This window comes from Euphorbia lathyris, chromosome 3 (assembly GCF_963576675.1).
Source record: "Euphorbia lathyris chromosome 3, ddEupLath1.1, whole genome shotgun sequence".
Classification (NCBI taxonomy): domain Eukaryota; kingdom Viridiplantae; phylum Streptophyta; class Magnoliopsida; order Malpighiales; family Euphorbiaceae; genus Euphorbia; species Euphorbia lathyris.
In genome coordinates, this window is record NC_088912.1 from 27,928,714 (window position 1) to 27,952,823 (window position 24,110).

The 24,110-nt window shown below is 34.4% G+C and overlaps 3 protein-coding genes across 6 annotated transcripts; 2 read left to right on the forward strand and 1 right to left on the reverse strand.

Annotated features, from left to right (window-relative positions):
• The first annotated feature begins 1,375 nt into the window (after positions 1-1,375).
• Positions 1,376-4,856, forward strand: LOC136222257 (probable fructokinase-4). The gene is made up of 4 exons (XM_066009832.1): positions 1,376-1,884; positions 2,915-3,247; positions 4,336-4,452; positions 4,532-4,856. The coding sequence occupies exons 1-4, from the start codon at positions 1,465-1,467 to the stop codon at positions 4,682-4,684; spliced, it is 1,023 nt and encodes a 340-aa protein (XP_065865904.1). The 5' UTR covers positions 1,376-1,464; the 3' UTR covers positions 4,685-4,856.
• A 1,021-nt stretch (positions 4,857-5,877) lies between these two features.
• Positions 5,878-13,105, reverse strand: LOC136223115 (uncharacterized). 3 transcript variants are annotated; one of them, XM_066010938.1, is made up of 8 exons: positions 12,927-13,105; positions 12,683-12,805; positions 12,242-12,351; positions 8,113-8,262; positions 7,777-8,021; positions 6,742-6,849; positions 6,465-6,509; positions 5,878-6,256 (listed from the first exon to the last, which is right to left on the reverse strand). In XM_066010938.1, the coding sequence occupies exons 2-8, from the start codon at positions 12,783-12,785 to the stop codon at positions 6,097-6,099; spliced, it is 921 nt and encodes a 306-aa protein (XP_065867010.1). In that variant the 5' UTR covers positions 12,786-12,805; positions 12,927-13,105; the 3' UTR covers positions 5,878-6,096. The 3 variants fall into 3 exon arrangements, with proteins under 3 accessions (XP_065867010.1, XP_065867009.1, XP_065867008.1); XM_066010937.1 differs by having other exon boundaries at positions 12,902-13,105; XM_066010936.1 differs by lacking the exon at positions 12,927-13,105 and having other exon boundaries at positions 12,683-12,878.
• Positions 13,106-19,572: 6,467 nt separating this feature from the next.
• On the forward strand, positions 19,573-23,589 carry LOC136223754 (uncharacterized). 2 transcript variants are annotated; one of them, XM_066011906.1, is made up of 6 exons: positions 19,599-19,727; positions 20,194-20,297; positions 20,882-21,054; positions 21,846-21,944; positions 22,030-22,181; positions 22,907-23,589. In XM_066011906.1, the coding sequence occupies exons 3-6, from the start codon at positions 20,884-20,886 to the stop codon at positions 23,292-23,294; spliced, it is 810 nt and encodes a 269-aa protein (XP_065867978.1). In that variant the 5' UTR covers positions 19,599-19,727; positions 20,194-20,297; positions 20,882-20,883; the 3' UTR covers positions 23,295-23,589. The 2 variants fall into 2 exon arrangements, with proteins under 2 accessions (XP_065867977.1, XP_065867978.1); XM_066011905.1 differs by lacking the exon at positions 20,194-20,297 and having other exon boundaries at positions 19,573-19,727.
• The last annotated feature ends 521 nt before the right edge of the window (positions 23,590-24,110 follow it).

Consider the following 24,110-nt stretch of genomic DNA (forward strand, 5'->3'; position numbering starts at 1 on the left):
TAAAGTCTTTTAAAGTGTAATATTAGAATATTATTGATTGTAATAGTTTATAACATAATAAATTGACGTTGTTTCCATTTCAACATAAATTGTAATTCTTTTATATCATAAATATAATATTGAATTTTAATTATAGTTTAATATATTTTTTAGTTTTTCATTTTTCATTTTTTATTATTAGAAGCTCGGGGGAAGGAAGAGGCAAAAGGAAGGGGGAACCGAAAGGGTTCCTGAACCTAGACCAAATCAAACCATCCGGATAAATATAAAAAAAAATAAAAAATGAAGTTTTATTTTTAGTTTTTTATTATATTCTAATATATTTCTTAATTAAAATCTCATATTTTATTATTATATTTTAAAAAAATTCAATTAGAAAAAAAATATAAAAATGCATATATTAAAATTATTAAAAAATACAAATCGGATTAAAATTCTATAAAAAAATTAACCAATTTTTATTTTTAAAATTAATTTAATTTGACTTGAATTATAATTAAAAAATATATATCAATTTGAAATATACATAATATTAAGAATAAAATCTTTACTTTCTTTTTCCTATCAAAGAAAAAAATATTAAGAGTAAAATATGTTAATTTATATCTTGCATATCGCAAACATTTTCGATTAGGGGCTGACAGAAATTTGTCTCTCATCCAAACAGGAGTATAAGAGGAATGACGCAACCAGATTTAGAAGCGTTATTCCTCTGGAAACTCCTTTAACATAAATATATTGGTTTTGAAACCATTAATTATTACTGTTTTCTCTATTTAAAACAAGAGTTTTTTTTTTCTGTCAAATCATTTCTTTAAAGCTCGACTGCTTTTATTCTGCTTTTGTTTTTATTCGGCTCTTCTTGTTTTGATTCATCTCCTCTAAACATGTTCTTCTATTTCAAGATGAATGCTTCACAAGAAGGGATTCGTATTATTGATTTGAAACGTTTAACCATTCAAACCAACTTTAATTAATAGTTTTAAATAATATGTTCTTTCGATTGAATTAGATATTTTTTTATATATTTACACCTAACTCATCTGATAAATAGAAATTTAATATGATAAAATAAATAATAAAAAATTTAATATGTTAAAATAAAATATAAATTTATTAAAATTGAAATAATTAGGAATATTAGAATGCTTTTTTCCCTCAAAAAAAATAAAACAGTTGATCATTATGTTTTTAAATTAAAATGATTATGGTTAATATGGTGGGTCCAAATTATCCATATAATATTCACATGGTATAAAAAAATAAAAATAAATCCAATGGAGGTTAGATTTTAATTAGGTGTGAATTTTATTTTACTTATCTATTACGATTAAAAAAAATGTAATTTTCCCTCTATAAAAACCTTCCTCTTCGCCTCTGTTTCCTCTCTCCGTTTTCCCTACAAACATAATCCCTTCTTTCTCTCTCTACAAACCACCGTATTTTCTCTCTCTACATCAGCAAATGGCGTCTGTTGTCACCAATGGCAACTCACACTCTTCTTCTTCTCTTATCGTCAGTTTCGGCGAGATGCTCATCGACTTTGTCCCAACCGTCTCCGGAGTTTCCCTCGCCGAGGCTCCCGGTTTCTTGAAAGCTCCCGGCGGTGCTCCAGCCAACGTCGCGATCGCAGTAGCTAGACTTGGCGGTAATGCCGCCTTCGTCGGAAAACTCGGCGATGACGAGTTCGGACACATGCTCGCCGGGATCTTGAAAGAAAACGGCGTCAACGGCAAGGGAATTAACTTTGACAAAGGAGCAAGAACCGCTTTGGCCTTCGTGACTCTACGCGCAGACGGAGAACGTGAATTCATGTTCTACCGGAATCCCAGCGCCGACATGCTGTTGCAACCGGAAGAACTCAACCTTGAGGTTCTTAGATCTGTAAGTAATCATATATATCCAAACTCTCTTTTGATTCGTTTTAATTTGGTGGAGGAGAGTGTAGCCACCCGCCGGGAGTGCGATGATGAGATTAGGGTGGTTGCCATAATTAGGGGGTGGGGTCCACTTGGAATCAGATCTATTAGCAGCTAAAGAATCATGCATCAAGATCTCTCCTTTTCTAAGACACGTATAAAATTGTTAAATCTCCGATATTTAGGCCATGAATTCAGGGGAAACAGAGATGCTAATGTCACCGGCGGTGACATGTATTATTTTCTCTGGGACCCACTGCTTACTCCATCCAGAATCGCGTGAGAAAGTTGTCGGTGTCACGTGATCTCACGTGCCGGACGGAGTAGTTCTTTTGGGAAACCTGTTGGTCCTACTCGAGAATCCTATTTAGCGTCTATTGCTTATGGTTGGTAGCGCAGGCATAATTGAATATTTTACTAGATTTTGGGGGGCAGATTAGGAATTTTTTATAATTAATTAGAGAAACTGCATTCACGCGCCTAATTATCCGGCCAAGCGGCGTTTTAAAGAAGCTTGTTTTGTCCATAAGCTTTTGATTTGGTGGGATCTTCAACGGCTGATAAATCATATGATCCATTTATTTTTATTTATTATTTTGAAAGAATTATCCATTTAATAATATATATTTCTATTATATACTCTTATCCGGTACTTTTTTCTTTTTAATACACATGCTTTTTATTACTAATTTATTTTGAATAAAAAAAAAATTCAAATTTGCTTCTTTTTTTAAGAGAGAGATTGAGTAATAATGCAAACAATTTTAATTAAATCATCATAATTAAGTTCTTTTTTATCATTTTTTCATCGAAATTGGGGATTTAGGAGAAAAGTGGGTCATTTCTGATAGTTTTAATCCTATTTTATTGATCTTGTGTGAAACCTAGTTATATATGATATAAATGCTAAAAATTGATGATTGATTGATCTAATTGTGTGTTAATTGTATCGTGTTGGTCGGGTTGTTTAACATTCAATTTTGCCCTTTATGCAGGCCAAAGTTTTCCATTATGGATCCATAAGCTTGATAGTGGAGCCTTGCAGATCGGCACACCTGAAGGCAATGGAAGTGGCAAAGGATGCAGGAGCTTTGCTGTCTTATGATCCAAATCTAAGATTGCCATTGTGGCCATCTGCAGATTATGCCCGTGAGCAGATAATGAGCATCTGGGACAAGGCAGAGGTGATCAAAGTCAGTGATGTTGAGCTTGAGTTTATCACCGGTAGCGACAAAATTAGCGACGAAGATGCCTTGTCACTATGGCATCCAAATTTGAAGCTGCTCTTGGTTACCCTCGGCGAGAAGGGTTGTAGATACTACACCAAGGTACTTGATTTGAATCTCACTAATGTTTCCCTTTTTTCCATTTGGTTATGTTAGGTGTGATCTGGTTGTTTTATGGTCAATTTTGCCTCCAAAATGTTTAACTTGGATATGACGTCTATCTAACATAAAATAATGCCAAGTTGTAAATAAAAATTAATAACTAAAACTCATTTTGGAAATCTATAGGCCAAATTAATAATTTATCCGTGATTTGATATTTTTAATCAATAGTTTTTTGGTAAAGGAATTGACTTTCGGCTGAGAAGTGGGTAGGTGATCAATTTGTTCTTTTTTCCTTTTTTGCAATTATTATTTTTGTTTGTAAAAAAAAACATCCTTAACCCTAATTATTCCGATTTTGGTGGATTGAGTCCGTGATATTTTATGTTCAAAACTGACTTTTTTTAATAACAAAGGGTTTAATGGGACCAAAATAAAATAAAAAAAACTCGAAAACTTAATGTGTTGAAATGAAAGATACGAAAGATGAGGGTTCAATCTATCAAAATCCGAATAATCTGGGACCTCAAATGTTTTTTTTGATAATATGTAGAACAAAGGCTGTTATACATGCATGATTCATACATGTTTGTATTGTTTTTGACCAACAGCTTGCACGCCTATAGAAAAGCTATAAAATAAGTCTTTGATACGCTATATATATGATTATAAAATTAAAGATATATTTTATTTGTGGAAGATTTTGGCTCTACCAAATTGCAGCAGCCATTATTATATGTGGGTCATTTTATGTATTAAAAAGCTACTATTTGATTTGTTTTTATTTTGGTTGATTTTGCACATGGTGATGAGTGGGTGTTTGGGCAATTGGCCCACCTTGGACTTTAAAGTAGGGGGCATCATGTATGGATCATTATTATAAATTTAGACATTTCACATTTGGAATACAAAAACAAGTAAACTAGGAATTTCTCATTTGGTAAGGCTGTCACATTCTGATACAAGATAATAGGGACAATCTGCTTGACACTATTATCTTTTTTTTGTTGCATTTTTATTGTATATAATCATGTGGAGTATATAAATGACATTACAAAACTCGCTTTGACACTTGTTTGAAATGACAGAATTTCCATGGATCCGTGGATGCTTTCCATGTAAAAGCCGTGGATACAACAGGTGCTGGTGATTCGTTTGTGGGAGCCCTATTATGCAAGATTGTAGATGATCATTCTGTATTGGATGTAAGTATCTTTCAACAATCTGGAAATTGCATTTACTTTGTGACATAAGCTCACTTTGGGTATTTGTTTGTTATTTCAGGATGAACCAAGGTTGAGAGAAATACTCAGATTCGCAAATGCTTGCGGAGCCATTACAACCACCAAAAAAGGAGCTATTCCTGCCCTTCCTACCGTCGCCGATGTCCTCAGCTTAGTCGACGCCGAGAACATCTTAATCAACGCCTCACATTAGACTTTGCATTTAGTTTTTTTTCACTCTCTTTCCTTTTCCCCCCTACATTTTAGTGCAATTCCAAAATGGAGGGGGGGCTTTCTTCTTCTCTTGTTTTCTCTCGTAAATGTGTTATGATGCAAGACTTTTTGCCTTAAGGTCTGGCCTAATAAAGTTTTGTTGTTTGAGTAAAGTAATCAAATTGTGTGTGGATTGGAGCACTGTAAAGTATTTTTCTTTTCTTTTTTCAAAGAAGAATGAGAAAACCTATCAAATCCATGGGATGGACCACTTGCATCTTACAATGAGTATATGAGCAAGTGGATAAGCATTGATAAATGTTAAGCCTAACTCAACCAATGCCTTCATTAATCGGTTGGTTTTAAGGGGTGGGGGTGGGGTTTGAGGAATTTCCATTAAAAGTTTTGAAAATCTTTTTCTTAGCGATCCCGAAAGAAAAATATTAATAATATAAGCTATTTCCAGCAAAAATCAGTAAAGCTTTAATTATTGTTTTGGTAGAATATAAAGCTTTTAGCAAAACACCAACATAACAACAAATGACTGAGATGATTCCTGTAGGAGATTACATTTTTTATACATATAATATACAGTATAATATTACAACAAATTATATTAGATATATTATATTAAAACTATATTTATATCATGTATTTTTTGGGGATCCCATGGAGATTTATTCGGGGACAATCCGTAGATCCTCATGGTTCAAGGGATAATACCCCTGTCCATTTCGGGGGAAAATGTTCACCATCCCCATCAGTTCGGATCCTCCTCGTGAGTTTTGGAGAATTCTTGCCCATTGCCATGCCTAGTTAACTTTTCTCTAGAATTCTTATTCTTTTCTTTCTTTATTAAAACAATTATTGAGGAGGTCTATCTTATAAAAGTCATTGAATTAGTTATTAAATTAGAATAGTACGTGACAGTTACGTTGAAAAATACTGACTTTTACACATGACATGATAGCCACATATGTGCTAAGTGACAACCAAAAATAATAAACAATACAAAATTCCAATTCCGGCAACCATCGATGCAAGTTACCCGACATTAAGGACCCCGTCGACTATTCAAATTCACTTAACAATACAAAGGTTTAATAGAATATAAGCCAGATACAAGGACCAAATATTACAAAATAACAATACAATGACTAAAAATAAGGAAAACTCATCTTTTAATTCGACAAATTAAGCCCTGAACAATTGTAATTGCACACATTAAACTCCTAATAGAGCGCTATTCATTTGTATTCAGTTAAACAGCTTCGCATTGCATTGCATTGCAGTGTTTGGCAAGGAAAGCAATAACAAATAAATAAAACAACCTTATTCCTCAAAACTAGCAAAGTTTGTTCCCCAAATAAACAAATTACATATTCTTCATAAGTTGGATGATAACAGGCACAGCTATAACACAATTGCTTGTGGATAACATTCACTAACCTCCAATTGCAACACTTTCCATACTTGTTTGCAATTTTCCCACCTTGACTGCATTTTACCCATAAATGCCTCTGCCCATGGTTCCTTGCTTCCTCCCATGCTCAGTTCATAAGGCACCGAAAAACTGTGAACAATTTTTAAATTCAATCATACCACGTAACATAATTCAAATGAAATTAACCATGACAATCTCAATCACTGCTCTATATCTCTCATCTTCTGCACCTAAGGCAAAAACTTATCTTGGCCTTCCTATTCAAGTGTTGTAATTTAGCTCTGATGAATTTTTTACCACCTAGACCAATTCCAAGAGAATAAGCAATGGAGATTACCTCATCAATTCTTCTAGGCGTGAACCTTTTTTTGATGAAACATTCCTGTATAAATAAATAAAAAATTATTAGTGCCAAAAATTAACTGTCAGCATGAACATTTCTAGTGTATATCCGGTAAGAACAAATTTTTAGAAACCACTCATCTAAGACACAAACGTCTCTAATATGAAACCAATAGTCATGCTTTTATGTAGACCCTCCATTTTGATGAAAGTATCAATAGTCTTGATTTTCTTAAAAACAGACCCATAGACAAGAATCAGGAAAAACAAACCTGACTAAAATTCTGAAGATGTTAAGATACTTGGTGGAAAGATTATAAATGGAATCGGAAATCTGCTCCTTGCCAAACAAGTACACTACTGGATAACCAAGAAGCCATCTGAAGTATATCAAATACACAGTTACATACTAGAAAAAGATGGTGCACAATGAAAACAAATCAGCTACTACCAGACAATATTTTATGCAAAACTAAAAGGACACTGGACACAAAATTAAAAAGCCAATCATGATCTACAGAGAATTACAGAAACAACAGATCTATCATTTAGAGATGTTGTAACCTAGTTGCAACACTTTCCATAATTTGGACTTTGCATATACTAGTGCTGCAGATAATTCGGACTGTTAACTGACGAATGAAATTTTATACACCACTTACAATAATTAACGCATGTAAGGACACATGCACAAGCAAGGCCAATGAAACTGCACGATTTGTGCAGATTTAGTTATATGCCTATGAAATTTGACGGGAAGCACATGGTTTGAAGAACCCTGTCTGTTCCAATCTCAGATTCCTAAATTTTGTGAAAACAAGTTTGGAAAACTTAATTCCTAATGTCATAAAGACCCATGGTTAGGTAAGATATCACTAAATCAGGATCTATGAATAAGAATATAGTAAAAAGACAATCATATGCATACATAAATGACCACATTGTTACAAGAATATACTAGGAATACACAAGTAAATTACTAACTTCATCACTGTTGTCTAAAAGATTAGAGCAGTAATGTGCATATCTTACCGAAATAGTCATGGTAGCCTGTTCCACATTTATTATATTGAAAAACTAATCAAAGTTGAAATCAGATGCTAGAATCATAGGGAAAGTGCCAAGTGAGTTTGTTTGATAATATAAATTTTATACAAATGTCAAAGAGCCTAAGGTAAGACAGCAATAGTACAAGAAATGTTAGTTCTACTATATAAACTATTCCATTACCTTTTGAACCACCTTCAGTGTGAACCTTGTCTGCCATTAATCCATGTTGAATTAAAAGTTTTAGAATAAGAAGTTACCCATTTAAAGTAGGCACAGTGATCTGAGTGTCCTGCATGCAGCTACTGAGATCAATAATTCCTGAGGACTGAGAAGTTAGCGTTTTATCGCTAGAGGATTCAGCATTAGCTCTAGCTGTGCTATCAATGGTGCGACAAGAGGAAAGTTCATTGTTCGTTTCAATGAGAGGAAAAGACACAGAGAATAGATTCTGCACTCTTATAAGATCTGCTACTAATGAGCATTTTTCTGCTAGAGATACCATCTGGATCAAAAACGAAATTTGTCTTAATCAAACAGTGTAAAAAAAATCGTTGTTCAGAAAATAAAACTAAATAAAATTAAGAGGAAGAAACCTTCAGAGGATCTTGTTCTAAATTCACAAGGACCAGTTCTACTTCAGAGTTCAAGCTTGACTTGACATACTCTGCAAGTGCTCTAAAATGTATCAGATATATCATATCTTCTATAACCATCACTCTTAGATGCTCAAAAATAGGTGACTCCTGGGAAAATTATGCACACTAGAAATGCTGATCAGAGAATTGACACAAATAGTATCAGCACAAATAAATGATGTACAAGAACTTTTCAAAGTAAAATTGCACAATAATATCAATAAGAAGCACAAACGAAGATAAGACTATGAGTATGCTGTACAGAAATTGTATTGCTCTACCCAGACTAGCTTCAATCATTCTATTAGGTTGGCATCAGTGTTCAAGAAAACAGCCTCCTCGACGCTTGAAATCAAGAATTTGTTCCGATTAGGCCCTCTGGATGTTTTTTGGCCGTCTGGGCACCGCCTAGGCCGCCTGGGCAACGCTTAGGCAGTGATCGGAAGAAAAAACATTTATTACTATTTTTATTTTACTTTATTGTTTTTGCTTTATTATGAATCAGTTTTGAAAATTGCCTCACGATTGTTGGCGAATACACGTCATATAATAAAAAACGGAGGGAATAATAAATAAGAAAGTACAAAAATACAAATCCGATTAAACCCCGACTAATCCTCCACTTAATCCCCAAGGACCCTATCCGCCCGACTAGCAGCATTTTGTACAACCTTGGTTGGCATGCAATATGCTATATATTAGGACTCTAAATGAGCTGAGCTGCTTGGGATGGTGACTTTATGCAATGGTCATTACATAACAACTCTTATAGAAAGGAAAGGAAGATAGTAAAAAGATGAGCTTTGGGGAAGGGGGGCTTAATTTATAAAAGATTTGGGCAAAAGACACTATAAGGCTATAAAAAGAGGAGGATACTTGATGCATGTTCTCTTCAGTCTTCATGAAGGTTTGTAAGGGGTTGTCTAATGCGTGAAGCCTTTCTCCCAACTTCACTTGCAAAGAGAAGTTTTACGAAGTCTTGAACCATGACCTTGAAATCAGAAAGGATTATCCTTGCCATTCAGCTAAAAGTCATAGATCGTCACCATACAGCAAATTCTTTTCTTTGAATGCTAACTACTACAACAACAACAACAAAGCCTTAGTCCCGAAATGATTCGGGGTCGGCTAACATGAACCATCATATAAAACCGTGAAATCAAGTCGTGTCAGCAACACAAATTCGCTCCCTCCACTCCGTCCTATCCACTACCATATTTTCCTCAATTCCCAGTAAACTCATATCACTCTCGATCATCCTCCTCCAAGTTTGCTTAGGTCTTCCCCTACCCCTCACCACTACATCCCTTTGCCACTCTTCGGTTCTCCTAACCGGCGCATCAAGCGCTCTACGTCTCACATGGCCAAACCACCTTAATCGGTTTTCTCTCATTTTATTCTCAATAGATGTGACCCCTACTTTTGTCCTAATTATTTCATTACTCACCCGATCCTTTCTCGTATGACCACACATCCATCTCAACATACGCATCTCCGCCACCGACATCTTATGGATGTGGCAGTGTTTCACTGCCCAACACTCCGTACCATATAACAATGCTGGTCTAATTGCCGTCCGGTAGAATTTTCCCTTCAATCTATTAGGCATGCCGGGGTCACAAAGGAAACCCGTAGCACTCTTCCACTTCGACCAACCAGCTTTAATCCTATGAGCAACATCTCCATCTACTTCTCCATCCGTTTGGATAATAGATCCTAAATACCGGAAGCAATCCGAGGCCTGAACAACTCTCCCATCTAGGGTGATTGTCCCTGCCTCCCTACTCCTATGGCCGCTAAACTTACACTCCAAATATTCTGTCTTACTTCGGCTCAACTTAAAGCCTCTAGATTCTAGAGTTTGTCTCCATAGTTCCAACTTCCTCTCCACTCCTTCTTTCGTCTCATCAACCAACACAATATCATCTGCAAACAGCATGCACCATGGTATACCATCTTGAAGTGAACTTGTTAGTTCATCCATAACGATGGCAAAAAGAAATGGGCTTAGTGCGGAACCTTGATGCACTCCAATCGTAATAGGAAACTCTTCAGTCTTCCCAACACTAGTACGTACACTCGTGCATGCTCCCTCATACATGTCCTTTATGATGTCAATATATTTCCGCGAAATGCCTTTCCTTATCAAGGCCCACCAAAGTACTTCCCTTGGTACCTTATCATATGCTTTCTCCAAGTCAATGAAAACCATATGCAAGTCTTTCTTCTTATTTCGATAGTGCTCCATTAATTGTCTCATTAGATGGATGGCTTCCATAGTTGATCTTCCTGGCATAAAGCCAAATTGGTTTTCCGAGATCTTCACCGTCCTCCTTAGCCTTTGTTCGATCACTCGCTCCCAAAGTTTCATAGTGTGACTCATTAATTTGATTCCCCGATAGTTGGCACAATCTTGGATATCGCCTTTGTTCTTATACAAAGGGATTAAGATACTTTTCCTCCATTCTGATGGCATCTTATTGTTTCTCCAAATTCTGTTGAAGAACGTCGTCAACCATTCGATTCCTCTTTCTCCCAAACATCTCCAAATCTCAATAGGGATGCCATCAGGTCCTACTGCTTTCTTCAACTTCATCTTACTTAATGCCATTTTGACTTCACCTTTTTGAATTCTCCGCAGGCATTCATGATTTATCATATCGTGATGGATACTTATATCTCCCACATCTTGTCTGCGATCTCCATTAAATAAGTCATCAAAATAGGACCTCCATCGTTCCTTGATATCCTTATCTCCAACTAGGACTTGTTGGTCCACATCCTTCACACATTTAACTTTTCCGAGATCTCGCGTCTTCCTATCTCTCTCTTTCCACTTCTTTCGTATCCAATCTGGTATACAGATCCCTATTCACCTTTGCTCTAGCATCTCGTATGACCTTCTTTACTTCCCTTTTAGCCTCTTTGTATTTTTCGTAGTTCTCGTCACTCCTACATTTCCCCAATATTTTATAGGATTCTCGCTTACTCTTTACTGCTTGTCGTACTTCTTCTGTCCACCAAGATGTGTCCTTACCCGGTGGCATGCTACCTTTAGATTCCCCTAGAACTTCCTTCGCTACTTCCCTTATACTATGCTCCATCTTAGTCCATATCGAATCTATATCTAAATCCATATTACAAGTCCAAACATCTTTTTTGGTCATCTCATCCACAAATTTTTGTTGATTCTCTCCTTGCAATTTCCACCACTTAATCTTAGTCTCTACTTGTGGTGTTTGTTTTCTTATACATTTCCTACTTCGAAAATCAAGCACCACTACTGGTGCAAAATTTACCAATCTTTTGGCTGCCAAGTCAATGCATGGATATGAACATTGAGAACAACAGACTTATGAAAAAATAAAGGTTGAAATCCCTATGTTTCTCTATCTTTAGCAAGATCAGGTTTTTTAACCCTTGTCAATATTTGTGAGATGCTTCTTGTTAGTAAAGCATGTTTTTTTTATCTTCAGGATGCTGGACATGCAGGTTTTGAATAAATACTTTGTTGCTTCGTTCCTTAAGGAGCATTCCTCCCAATCAAAACTACCAATTTGATTCCATTAGAAGCAAACAATAAAGGAAAATTACCAAAAGTTGCATAGAGTTCGAAGTCCACAACAAAGATATAAAATTCTGGACAATGAATAATAAAAATAGGCCATCCAGCAAATTGGTTATGCAAAAGGCTTCTAGTCTTTTTCTTTTATTTCTTTTCCTCTCATTACTCTTCTGGAGTTTGAAAAGCCTGGCCAATATATGGAATTCTATTGTATTTAATCTGAATGTAGCACTGTAAAAATAGTCGGTAACAGACAACCTCTTCAAAGGTATCCATGAAGTTTTTGCCATAAAAGTGTAAATGCTTGAATATCTACCAAATTGTAAGCCTGGTGGACTTAGTTATTTATTCATTTGTTGCCTAGATGTTTAGATTTCAATTTCAGTAAGTGTTAATACTATGAAAATTATAATTATACACAAGAGAAACACTGCACCAAATTAAATCATAATGCCTCCATAAAGCAAAAGTGAGAACTATGATAGACATTCTCCGCTATAGTTAATCAATATGGGGCCGTACCTGCTGACAAAATCTAAGAAGTGCACACAGACGCTCCTGGAGTTCAGGCATCATCCCACCATAGTCTACCATTATAACTGGCCTCATCTCTGTACATAAAGCTAGAACATCTGGAAAACGAAGTCAATTAAATTAGCCCCATTAGCATACAGTAGTTCATAACAAACATAATCACTTATAATGATGAGAAATATTAGCAGCATACAGCAATATAAAGAGTCAATGGTAGTGTATCAAAAAAAGAAAAAACTGAATTCATGCAATTGAAATACAGCGATATGACAGAGCTCAAAAGAATTCAAATGACTTGATAATGTTTTAGGACCACCCAATTCACTAGAATCCATGGACCATATATGAAATTCAATCTGGAATCTGAACGAGAAATTGAAACCCATGGAACAATTTATTTTTTCCAAATAATGTAAAGAAAACAATAACCTATTTCCAACCGGCGCTTGGCCGGAGGTTTCAAGCGCCATTTGATGTGGGAAAGAGAATAGTTCAAGACACTCAGCGCTTCTTCAGCTCCTGCAACCTCCATCTTTCTCGCCTCTCCCCTGCCTTCGATGAAAACAATTTGTTATCAGAAAATTACAATATCCTTCTTTTCTTTTCGTTATGAAATAATTAAGGCTTAAAGCCCATATTAGCCCCTACCCTGAAAATCAATTAAAACCCTAACCTCCTAAAATGATCAATCAAGTCCCCAATCTATAATGAAATCCTCAATTGGACCCATTTCTTATTATAAGAACATTTTATATGGAAGGAAAGAAAACGAATTGAGAAGAAAGAGAAAGAGTTCATATTCAGACAAACAAGAAATATAAGACAGAGAGATGGATCGCGTGGGAGATTCGGAATTTAGATTTGGGGGCTAATTTTAGTTTTATTGACGCAGTTAGCTTTGGAAGTTCAGTCCATAAAGGATTTGAAGCCATAATTTCTTGTATTAAAAATGTAGCCTAATCAACTCAACTATTTTAAAGTATTGCAATAATACTACAAATAAATACACTAATATGAACGTAAATTAGGAGGCTGCAAACTGCCGAAACATCACTACTTAAGGGTGGAGCCGAACATCACTACTCAAGGATGGAGCCGGCAGGGGAGGGGGAGCCCCCAAGCCCTGGGCTGGCTCCGCCCCTGATCAGATCATATTAGAATTTTGTTAATGAAAATATTACAATTACCTCAGTTCGCACTTTTCACGGTAACTAAACTTTTTTGAAGGTTTTGTTTTTTCTAAAAAATACAAGTAAAAGGAAATACTCAATTGCTAAAGATAGGGATAAGGTGAAAAAAATCATGGGTATTGATATATATCGTAAAAGTTATACTTTCCACCGCACTCTTTTGACATTTATGCCCTCCTCACAATTTCAAACCAATAACCAAAAACTCTCAAATCCTCTCTAGCTTTTGAAGCTTTTCATAAAACCCGACCTAAAACGACATACAGCCAAAGGAAGGAAGGGGAAAATGCTTAATGAATCTTCCGATAAGTTTTTTATTTAAAAATATGTCCGAAATCACGGGTTCCGCCTCCGAATTCGGAGGCGGAACCCGTTTTTTTTTTTGCCTAAACGGAACTCCGACGCCGTTGCTACCACGGACGGAACGGACGGGTGGCGCACCCGTTCCACCGTAAGGTGGAACTAGGTTCCGCGCTCGTTCCACCGTATGGTGGAACTGGGTAGCGCATCCATTTAGGCTTATTCCTTAAAAAAAATCAAAATTTAAAAAACGAATTTTTAATTTAAATTTATATCGTAAGATTACTTCGTGTTCGAAATCATGGTCTTCGGGAATACTCGGATCCATTTTCGTCAAATTCGGATTTTTAGGCTTGGGAGAGAAAGAGAGAAAAAAAAATTTGAGTTTTTTAAAAAATAAAATGAGAATGGCATAAATGTCAAAAGAGTGCGGTGGATGAAAAAAAATGCAGTATATAGCAGCTCACAAAAATCATTCTAAATATGTTATATATGAGTAATTTTACCCATAATCGAAGCTTGCAGCAGTAAGAAAACGCGGGAGAAAACGAGAATGACACGGTGGACGCGGACGAGTAGGGGCAATGAAACAATAGTTAAAAAGAGATTAGATTGAAGGTGCTCGATCAATTGAGAATCTAGTTTGCAGCAAAATGTTTATTTAATACATTCTTTAGTTATTGCATTAAAATAATACAGTGTTTAGTCTTTAAAGTGCTTTATAGAGAGACTTAATTGTTTTGTTTAATGATTCAAATATTAGAGAAAAACTTTTGAATAGAACAAAAATTAAAGGTTAAACGATTAAATAATGTGTTAAATAAAAATGCAGGAACTGATAAATTATTTATCCGCCAATAGAATATGGTTAATGTCTTTGATACTACTATAATTGTCTTTTTTTTAATATTAATCTTAGACCGTAGGACGAATATAAGAGACTTGAGAAACGGAAAGTAAAAGAAATGGTTAAAAAAATTGATTTCTTTTCTTAATAGATTGATATAAGCAAAAACAAAAAATGGTAAGCGTCCGTTTGTTTTCATTTTTAGAATTGCTTTTTTACTTTTAATTCTAAACATGAGACAAAAAACGTTTGATAAAAATTCGAAACAACTGCTTTCAAATAAAAAACCACAACAAATAACAAATAGCTAACAGTAAATAACACAGAGGAATAAGTAAAGTAAATGGGCTCTAAAGCTTTGCAAAGAAATGTATAGATATATATCAACTAATTTACTTAGTAAACCAACTTGATAATTTTGATCAATTTTGAATTTGTGAACCTTCGAAATTCTTTACGGGCGTTTGGTATTCTATTGGGATAGGGATAAAGATAAAGATTGGGATAGGGATAAGGATTAATGGTTGGGATAAGGATAAAAATATGATAGTTGAGAATTATTATTCAATGTTGGTACGTGAGATAAGGATGGAGATAAAATAATACATTTTACTATTTTAACCTTATTTAAACTACATAACATTAATTTGAGGGGTAAAATGGACTTTTCCATCCTATTAAAATCGCAGGAGCTTATCCCACCTCCTTATACCACCCCCATCTTGGGTATAGGATTTGAGGGATAAGACTTATATCCCGCTCTTAGGTGCCGTTTGGTTCGCGGAATAGAATGGTTATTCCAAAGGAATAGAATAGCAAAGAATGGAATAGAAATTCTTAGGAATTACTATTCCTATGCTTGGTTGATGGAATAAGGTAGAATGGAATAGATAATTTTTTTTATTAAAAAGACAATATTATCCTCAAATGTAATTTCTTATTTATTTTAAAATTTTAATTTTTTACTATAAATTGTTCAAATATTTAATATATATTATTTTAAAAAATATATAAAAAAATAGAAAAATGGGAAACACGAAAGACGAAAAAAACACGAAAAATACATTAAAAACGAAAAAACAATAAGAATATGAAAAAGGAAAAATTGTAAAAACACGAAAAAAGAGAGGTAAAAAACAAAAACAAAAGAAAAAAATGAGATAAAAGTGGAAAATGGTGAAAACGCGAAAACATATAAACGTGTTAACACAAAAAAAAACACACACGCAAAATATGAAAAAACACAAAAAAATGTGCAAACCGTAAAAAACACAAAAACATGAAAAAAGTGGAAAACACGAAAATGTGAAAAAAATATGAAAAACGTGAAAAAATCGAAAAACATGAAAAAGTGTTAAAAACACGAAAAATGCGTTTGTAACGTTTTTTTATGTTTTTCCGTGTTTCCCAAGTTTTCTTGTTTTTTCCGTTTGTTCACGTTTTCGTATTTTTCACGTTTTGTCATGTTATTGTGTTTTATTTTGCATTTTTTCAATTTTTCACGTTTTAGTTTTTCGGTTTTTCCCCTTTTTGTTTTTTTTCGCGTTTTTGTATTTTTCGTATTTTGTTACTTTTTCGTGTTATTCACGTTTTTCCATGTTTTTCGTATTTTTCATATTTTTTTTTGTTTTTAACGTTTTCGTGTTTTGTTTGCGTTTTTCGCATTTTCATGTTTTTCACATATTGTCACGTTTTTGTGTTTTTGTGTTTTAGCATTTTTCGTATTTTTTCGCATTTTCGTGTTTTTATTTTTCACGTTTTTTAATATTTCGTGTTTTGTCACTTTTTCGCGCTATTCCTATTTTGTGTTTTTCGTGTGTTTGCTTTTTTTTTGCGTCTTCGTGTTTTTCGCATTTGTTCACGTTTTCATGTTTTTCGTGTATTTTATTTTTTGCATATTCTCATGTTTGTAACATTTTCACATTTTTCGTGTTTCATATTTTTCGTATTTTTACATTTTTTAACGTTTTCGTCATTTTTCCATTTTTCACGTTTTATATGATATAAATTATGGATTGACCAAAATTTATAAGATTTGGAAAAGTGATTAGAGAGAAGATTGAGGATTTAATGGAGGATAATTTTGTAAATTACAAAAATATAATATTAGGAATAGGCTATTTCTAACCTAAATCGAAGAATAACTATTCCATGAAATCAAGGAATAGAGATTCCATGGAATAGCTATTCCATAAAAAAAAATCAACCAAAGGTGGGAATAGCTATTCTTTAGGAATAGGCTATTCTATTCCCCCTCTATTCCGCGAACCAAACGAGCCCTTATTTCCCTAATCTATCTCTAAAACAAACATGGGATAACTTGTCTCAGTTTTTTTATTCTTATCCTCGTATCTTTATCCCCTCTAATAAACACCCCGTTAATATTTAAAGAAGTCGGAGAAAGTTAACGGTGTTAGGTTATCATATTAGGGGAAATAAGCTAATTGTTGATTATTTGATAAATTAGGGACTTAATTGACTATATTTAAAGTATAATATAGATTAGGAACCTCTCTCCCACTTTCTCATGCCCATCCCACCGGTATCCCATCCCCGATTCCCCATATAGCCTATATAGATCTTTAAATGTTTATTTGTATAATTTTTATAATTTTTATTTATTTTTATTGATCTATTATTTATGAAATATTAGTATATTAGGAACCTCTCTCCCACTTACTAATATTTTATATATTATATTTATCAAATCATATTATACATCAAAATTTTAAAATTTACTCTTATAAAAAAATTTAAAATTTACTAAATAAAACAATAATTAAAATTTGAGAAACTGAGAATGAGGATTCCCATAGAAATAGGGACATGGACGAGGACATGGAAATGGACGAGGACATGGAAAGAGAAGCAATCGACATCTCCACTCCGCCTCATTTGCAAACTTTTATATACCAATAACCTTATATGGGATTCAATCCGTTCCTGTTACCATCAGTATTCTTTAGAACTGCTCCTTGCACGTGCCATCTACCTCGACGTCACTCACTTCTGATCAAATCGTTATAGGTCCACCACCTTCCATCTAACTCGTCTCTGAATCATACATCGTATATGGAAAATCTACTCTGATACCAATTTTAACAACATGGGCCAATATTAGATAGGTATTGTCAATTTTAATTGAAATCTTATTTCTTGGATCTCATGATTTTAAATTACATTTATATGTATTAACTATGAACACACTTTACTAATATATATTCCATTAACTCTATCTCCATTTACGATGTGGGATTCAATGTATTCATGATCTCATCATCATTCTTTAAGGTAGTACGTCATTCATGCTTTTCAACTCGACATCATTTGTCAGGACCGAGAAGTAACACTTCTATTGTTAGATATTCGTGGATAGCGGATAGATATTAGCTGTTTTTTAAATTAGAAAAAAATTATAAAATTGGGTCAAATGGAATACCCACTTACATTTTTAACCCATTTACTCAACCTATTACATATCTAGACTATGTTTGTGTGACTTTCCCAAAATACCCTTAATATGTTTATAATTTTACGTCGCGTTTGTCTCCATCTCGTCTGATTTCGCAGATTTCACCTTATGCGAAGATAATGTTTGGGTTATTAGATGATTTCAATTCACAGATTTCTCAATATGCGAAGTACGAACGAGTTTTTACGAAGTGGTATATAACAACAAAAAGGCACAACAATAAGGGATTCCAACATCATAACATCATCAAAATTTACAACAAGATTGCCACAATAAACTCCCAACAAATCATTTTAAAGCGAACGTGACGAATCTAGATGGAAATTTCTCCCTATTGGAAGTCCAGACCTTTTGGAATGAGAAATGGAAATCCAGACCTTTTGGGATGGACGTATCACATGATGCATAATAAGATTGCCACAATAACTCATAACAAATCATTTTAAAGTGAATCTGACCAATCTTGAAATGGAAGTCCAGACCTTTTGGGATGGATGTCTCTCAGACACCCCAGTACGCCGCCTTCCAGAAAGGGATGTTATGTATTCAAGCACCTTTAGAAAAATTTAATCGTGCTAAGCAGAAAAAAAGACGATCTAGCTTCGCGAAATGAGGATCCGCGAAGCATGCGAATATAAATGTGCATGGAAAAGGATGATTTTACTTCGCGAATCGATGATTTCGCGAGGTTTGAAACGTGACGATCTACTTCGCGAATCGATGATTTCGCGAAGTCTGTGAGTGAAAAATCATGAACTTTTCTACTCGCCGACTTCACGAAATCATCGATTCGCAAATTATATCGTCACGTTTCAGGCTCTTTCTCATCGTAGATCTTCGCGAAACCAGACTACGTGAAGTGATTTTCTGGAAAAACGCAGAGAAAACAGTAGATACTTGTATTTTTCGCGCCTTTCACCATTAAAATCGACAATAACAATACGATAAACTGGGAAAAACGATAAAAATAACGTAGAATAACCATTTTTTTATGGTCACAAGAAGAAAGAAACTAATAAACGAGCATGAATAGGAAGATGAAGAACCATGACTTCGTTTTCTAAGATTAGGAAGATGAAGAATCAAGAGATGAAGAGAGAAAGAAGAGAAATACATGGTAATGTGGAGAAATAGTGCAGATTTCGCAAAATTTAAAGGAAGAGGGGAAGATCAAAAGTCTGAGAAAGCAACTGTTTGCGTAAAAAAGAGAAGGGTGAAAATAAAAGGGTGAGGGTATTTTAAGAAAGTCACATAAACATAGTCTAGATATGTAGTATGTTGAGTAGATGAGTTAAAAAGTAAGTGAGTTAAAAATATAAATGTCCAAATTTTATAATTTTCCCTTTAAATTATTTGCAATTTAGGGATTTTTCTTATTTGGACTTAGGCTGTTCATCTTTACTCTTTAATTTCTGATTGGTGAAGTGATGCAAGACTTTTTTTTTTTTTTTTAATGAACTACGCGTAGGCATGTGAACATCACGTGCCAAAAGTATAAAGTATTTTTCTTACAGACCTCTCTTTTCTTTCTTTCTTTAATTTCCATCTTCTTCTTCCCACCGTCGGTTCACTCACTTTTGTCCTGCTACACACTCATCTCCGGGAGTCTCGCCGGAACTCAGATCTAGTTGCCGGAAATCCGCAGACTCGTACATATGCAACCAGGTTATTATTTTAGATCCATTTCTCTCAAACTATGTCTCTATGTATTGCAATTTACGTGTAGATTGGTTAAATTGAGATAGGGTTATGAATTTGTGTTTAGTCCAATAGTTGCAATTTTTTTTTTTTTTTGTGAAGATTTGGATTCCTAGGTTCTCGGTGGAAGTTTGTAAATTTGAAATGAAGTTGATTCTATACCATAATTCTTGAGATTTTGGATCCTGTTTATTTGCTAGGGTTCGGAAACTTTTCATACAAAAGTAGTTATATGTTCTTGAATAACTTGCTAGATATGGATCAATCTTCAGGAAGGGTTTTCTTTTGAAGTAACTGGTGGTTAGATTTTATTTGTTAGTTTCCTGTGTAATTTGACAGTTTTGGTTATCTATTGCTATCTGGCTTCCTTTTTATACTGAAATTCTGTGATTTATAATGTGTAATCCTTGATAGAATTTTATTCATGGGACAGGTTTTGAATAGTTGGATGATCATGCCTATCTATCTTATATCTGTTGGTTGTTTGAGGATCTTGAGGAGGGAGTCCATACAATTTTTCTAGTTGCAATTGCAGACGTAGAGCACCAAATTTTGTTGCACATGCTTATTGTTATTTGTTTTGACTTTCTGTAGGAGATGGGTTGCTGTACAATTACATATGTTTCTTTTTTGTAGGGATTTTGATTGTCTTTTTGAGTTAGGGAGAAATTATGTTGCTTTGTGTTTCCTTGAGATATTGGGGAAGTTGCTTGCATGGATCATGTTGTAACTAATTGTTTCTGTGGCACAAATAGCAGTATGGAGTAATGTGGCATTAAAGTTTTTCCATGTTGAGGAGAAATTTGAAAGTTCCACCCTTAGATTGTTGAAGTTCTAATAGATGCTTAAATTATATGGAAATCTTGTAGATTTCAATTTCATTGTTTTGATTCAAGGATGTATAAGCCTTTTCATTTTCTTTAACAATGTCTAGTACGTTCATTCTCATTTCAGTTTGAACCTTCTTTTATTAATTTGAGTTTTGATCAGTAAAAAATTTATATGCTGAATCAGCATCTGTAATCCGATTCATTTGATTGAAGTGGGAGATACATGGTGCTAATTCCTGTCTGTATGAACCTGTTTTGATTTGTTCCTGCCTTTTCTTTCTCCTATGATAGGAATGTATAACAATGTGGGACCCCAGCCTGGGGCGCCAAGGCCTCCTGCAAATTCTCAGCCTAATCCATTCGGGAATGCATTCTATGGGGCTGGTTCAGGAATTATTAGAGGTGGAATTGCTGGCTATGGAGAGAAATTTATTGGAACTAGCGCTGAATATGTACAAAGCAATGTAAGTAGCATTCCAAGGATATGATTGGATATGCCATTTTATTTAAGCTTTGTTGTAAGCTGAATTTTCTGACACTAACTTAAAGTGTATAGAAGCTGAGTCCTTTGACTTTAAGTTAGAGTATATAGTTAGTTCTCAAAGTTTATATATTATATCCACGCAGTACCATCACAAGCATATGCACGCTACCTGTCATTGGCACTTGAAAATTTGATGTCTTAGGTTGTTGTAAACTTTGAAAAGACTTATGATGTTAACATCTTCTGCTCATCTCTCCCTAGCATGCTTTGAATAGGCTTTTTCTAGGGGTATGGTTGGGGGGCATGGATTAAACTACAAATTGATGTCCTGGAGCTTGACAGCACACAGCTGTGATCTTTATTTGTCTGGACATGATGTTTTTAATAGATATGGGAATTAGGTTTTAGGAGGATTTGGTTATCGTGTTTGTCTTAACATTGCAAACCAATAGTTGTCAGCTAGGTGAATAAAAAGTGGTATTAATGAAAGTTACTAACTGAAGGCTTTTAAAAGGTTAATATGATAATTGTACATGCTTGTTAAGATCAATTGATTCATATACTGTCTTAAATTAGTGTAACCATTTCATGTTTGAATTTTTTTGAAAGGCATTGGATTTTATTTCCATTGGATATTCTGAAGATTTTGTGTTAGTGTCTTTAAATGATTGAAATGACAGCAATACTTCTAGTTTCTGGACATGCAATAGTTTCCTCTTTAATATTTTAAGGTCTGTGGCTCTAATTGATATTTTCATACTTAATGAACAGATAACTAGGTACTTCTCTGATCCCCAGTACTATTTCCAAGTGAATGACCAATACGTGAGAAACAAATTGAAGGTTGTTTTATTCCCATTCTTGCACAGGGTAAGAGTTGCTGCCGTGACTTCTTCTGTTTCTCATGGAATTTATTCGTTTAATTGATTTTTGCTCTTATTATTCATTCCTGAAGGGGCACTGGACACGAATAACTGAACCTGTAGGTGGCAGGCTTTCCTACAAACCCCCGCTTTATGATATCAATGCTCCAGATTTGTACATTCCGTTCATGGCATTTGGCACATATGTTGTACTCGCAGGATTGACATTGGGACTTAATGGAAAGTAGGTGTATTATATATGACATGATCCATTTATCTTTGTCTTAAATTTCACATGAAAGCTAAAGCTTGATCACTCGTTTTAGATTTTTTGTGTAAACAACTTGTCTCTATAACCTTTTTCTTCTTGTCCTCTCATACTTATTGTTCTTAGATTTTCTTCTTGCAATCTCAAACAAATCTCAAATAGCTACAGGACAGTGGCAGTGTTTGCTAAATATTTACTGTTGCGCTTCTTGCTTTGGTAACTGTTTTGGTTTGATGTGGGCGCTGGTCTAGAAGACCACATGAGCACTTCCAATGCATACAGGGCTTTAATAAAATCAGTACATTTAGGCATTAAGGTTTCATCTATAATCTTAAGTGAGCTCGTAGAAGATCTTTTAGATGCATTGATAATGGTGTTTTTGTCATTATCCAGTTTTGCATATGCATGTCTGTGCTGCATAAATCAGCTCAAAGAAACTTTAAATTGGACGGGAAGGCCAAAAAAAAAAAAAGTGTTTGCATTTTGAGAGATTTTATTATAACCTCTGCTGCAAGATTCTTGTGAGGCTTTGTGCAGTATGTCAAAGATTTGTTTCCTGTTTTAATGTTCAATTGTATTCTATAATACTAGTTTTGCATTTTTTTCAAGTTTTATTTTTTGGGTTCTTTTCTCTCGTCCCAGTTTTATTGGGTACTTGATTAGCATTTTCCCTTTCATCATCCACTGTTTGTTTGATGCAGATTTAGCCCAGAAGCGCTCAATTGGTTGTTTGCGAAGGGACTACTTGGGTGGTTTATGCAAGTTGCACTGCTCAAATTAACTCTGCTTTCATTGGGTAGTGGAGAGGCGCCTTTGCTAGACATCGTCGCATACGCTGGTTATACTTTCATAGGGATGTGTATAGCTGTTCTCGGAAAGATCTTATTCAACTACTCTTACTACTTTTTGATGCCGTGGGCGTGCCTATGCATGGGAATTTTCTTGGTGAAGACGATGAAGAGAGTTCTATTTGCAGAGGTGAGGAGTTATGATTCAAGCAAGCATCATTATCTCTTACTATTCATCGCTTTGGCTCAGTTCCCGCTGTTCACATGGCTTGGGAACATTACGATCAATTGGCTTTTCTAAACTGAAATTAGTTCATGTGTAGTAAGAAACATTATTGTGTAGAGCTTCCAAGTTTCTATAGAAAATATTTGTGCTTTAGTTGATATTTTTCCAGGTATTATATTTTCACATTCTGGAGCCTTAACCTTGAGGTGTTTTTGAAAGATGTAACATTTTTCAGGTATTAGAAAGAGTTGCTATGTTTTTAGATAGGGTTTCCCTCGGACGATGCCTAATTTCTGGAAGATTTCCTTGTAGAATATTTTCATCCAAAATCAGGATTTGGATCAAGTCAATTGTTCTGTGTTTATTTGCATGCACCAAGTGCCGATTTGATGCTTTTTATAGCTTCTTTTTGTTGTTTTACTTCAATATTCGTCTCAAGTGTTTGGTTAGGACCGGAAATAACTCATGATAATCATTTCGAAAGAACACTTAGCTAAAATTTACCATCTATTGTATTAGCAATAATAAACGACTAATAACAACAAATAGGTAAATCACATTCATTTCTCCTCACCTTTAGGTCTTATATTATATGAAAGTAAACAATTTTAAAATGGCTGTTGACGATTTTGAAATGGAAAAATTCAAGGAATAAGGTTGTGTATGGTTTTTATTTTTCAAATGATCATTTATTTCCCAAATCGTTATTTTATGGAGCTTTATGTCACTAAATAATCACATTCTTTTTTTAAACAGACAACTTATCTCTTAATTGAAAAATTCAAAATTAAAATTGCCTGAAATATCATTTTCATCACCTCTACCATAATTTACAGATTTTGCCTATTCCATATGCATAATTTATATCAATAACACTTCATCCAAATAAAT

Bases quoted from the DNA above. Each gene is read 5' to 3' on its own strand.
- LOC136222257 (XM_066009832.1), top strand. From the start codon at position 1,465: ATGGCGTCTGTTGTCACCAATGGCAACTCACACTCTTCTTCTTCTCTT. The intron at 1,885-2,914 runs GTAAGTAATCAT...CCCTTTATGCAG, and splicing joins ACCTTGAGGTTCTTAGATCT to GCCAAAGTTTTCCATTATGG. The intron at 3,248-4,335 runs GTACTTGATTTG...TTGAAATGACAG, and splicing joins GTTGTAGATACTACACCAAG to AATTTCCATGGATCCGTGGA.
- LOC136223115 (XM_066010938.1), bottom strand. From the start codon at position 12,785: ATGGAGGTTGCAGGAGCTGAAGAAGCGCTGAGTGTCTTGAACTATTCT. The intron at 12,352-12,682 runs GTTATTGTTTTC...TTCGTTTTCCAG, and splicing joins CAAGCGCCGGTTGGAAATAG to ATGTTCTAGCTTTATGTACA. The intron at 8,263-12,241 runs GTACGGCCCCAT...TAATTTTCCCAG, and splicing joins TTCTTAGATTTTGTCAGCAG to GAGTCACCTATTTTTGAGCA.
- LOC136223754 (XM_066011905.1), top strand. The intron at 21,055-21,845 runs GTAAGTAGCATT...CTTAATGAACAG, and splicing joins CTGAATATGTACAAAGCAAT to ATAACTAGGTACTTCTCTGA. The intron at 22,182-22,906 runs GTAGGTGTATTA...TGTTTGATGCAG, and splicing joins ACATTGGGACTTAATGGAAA to ATTTAGCCCAGAAGCGCTCA.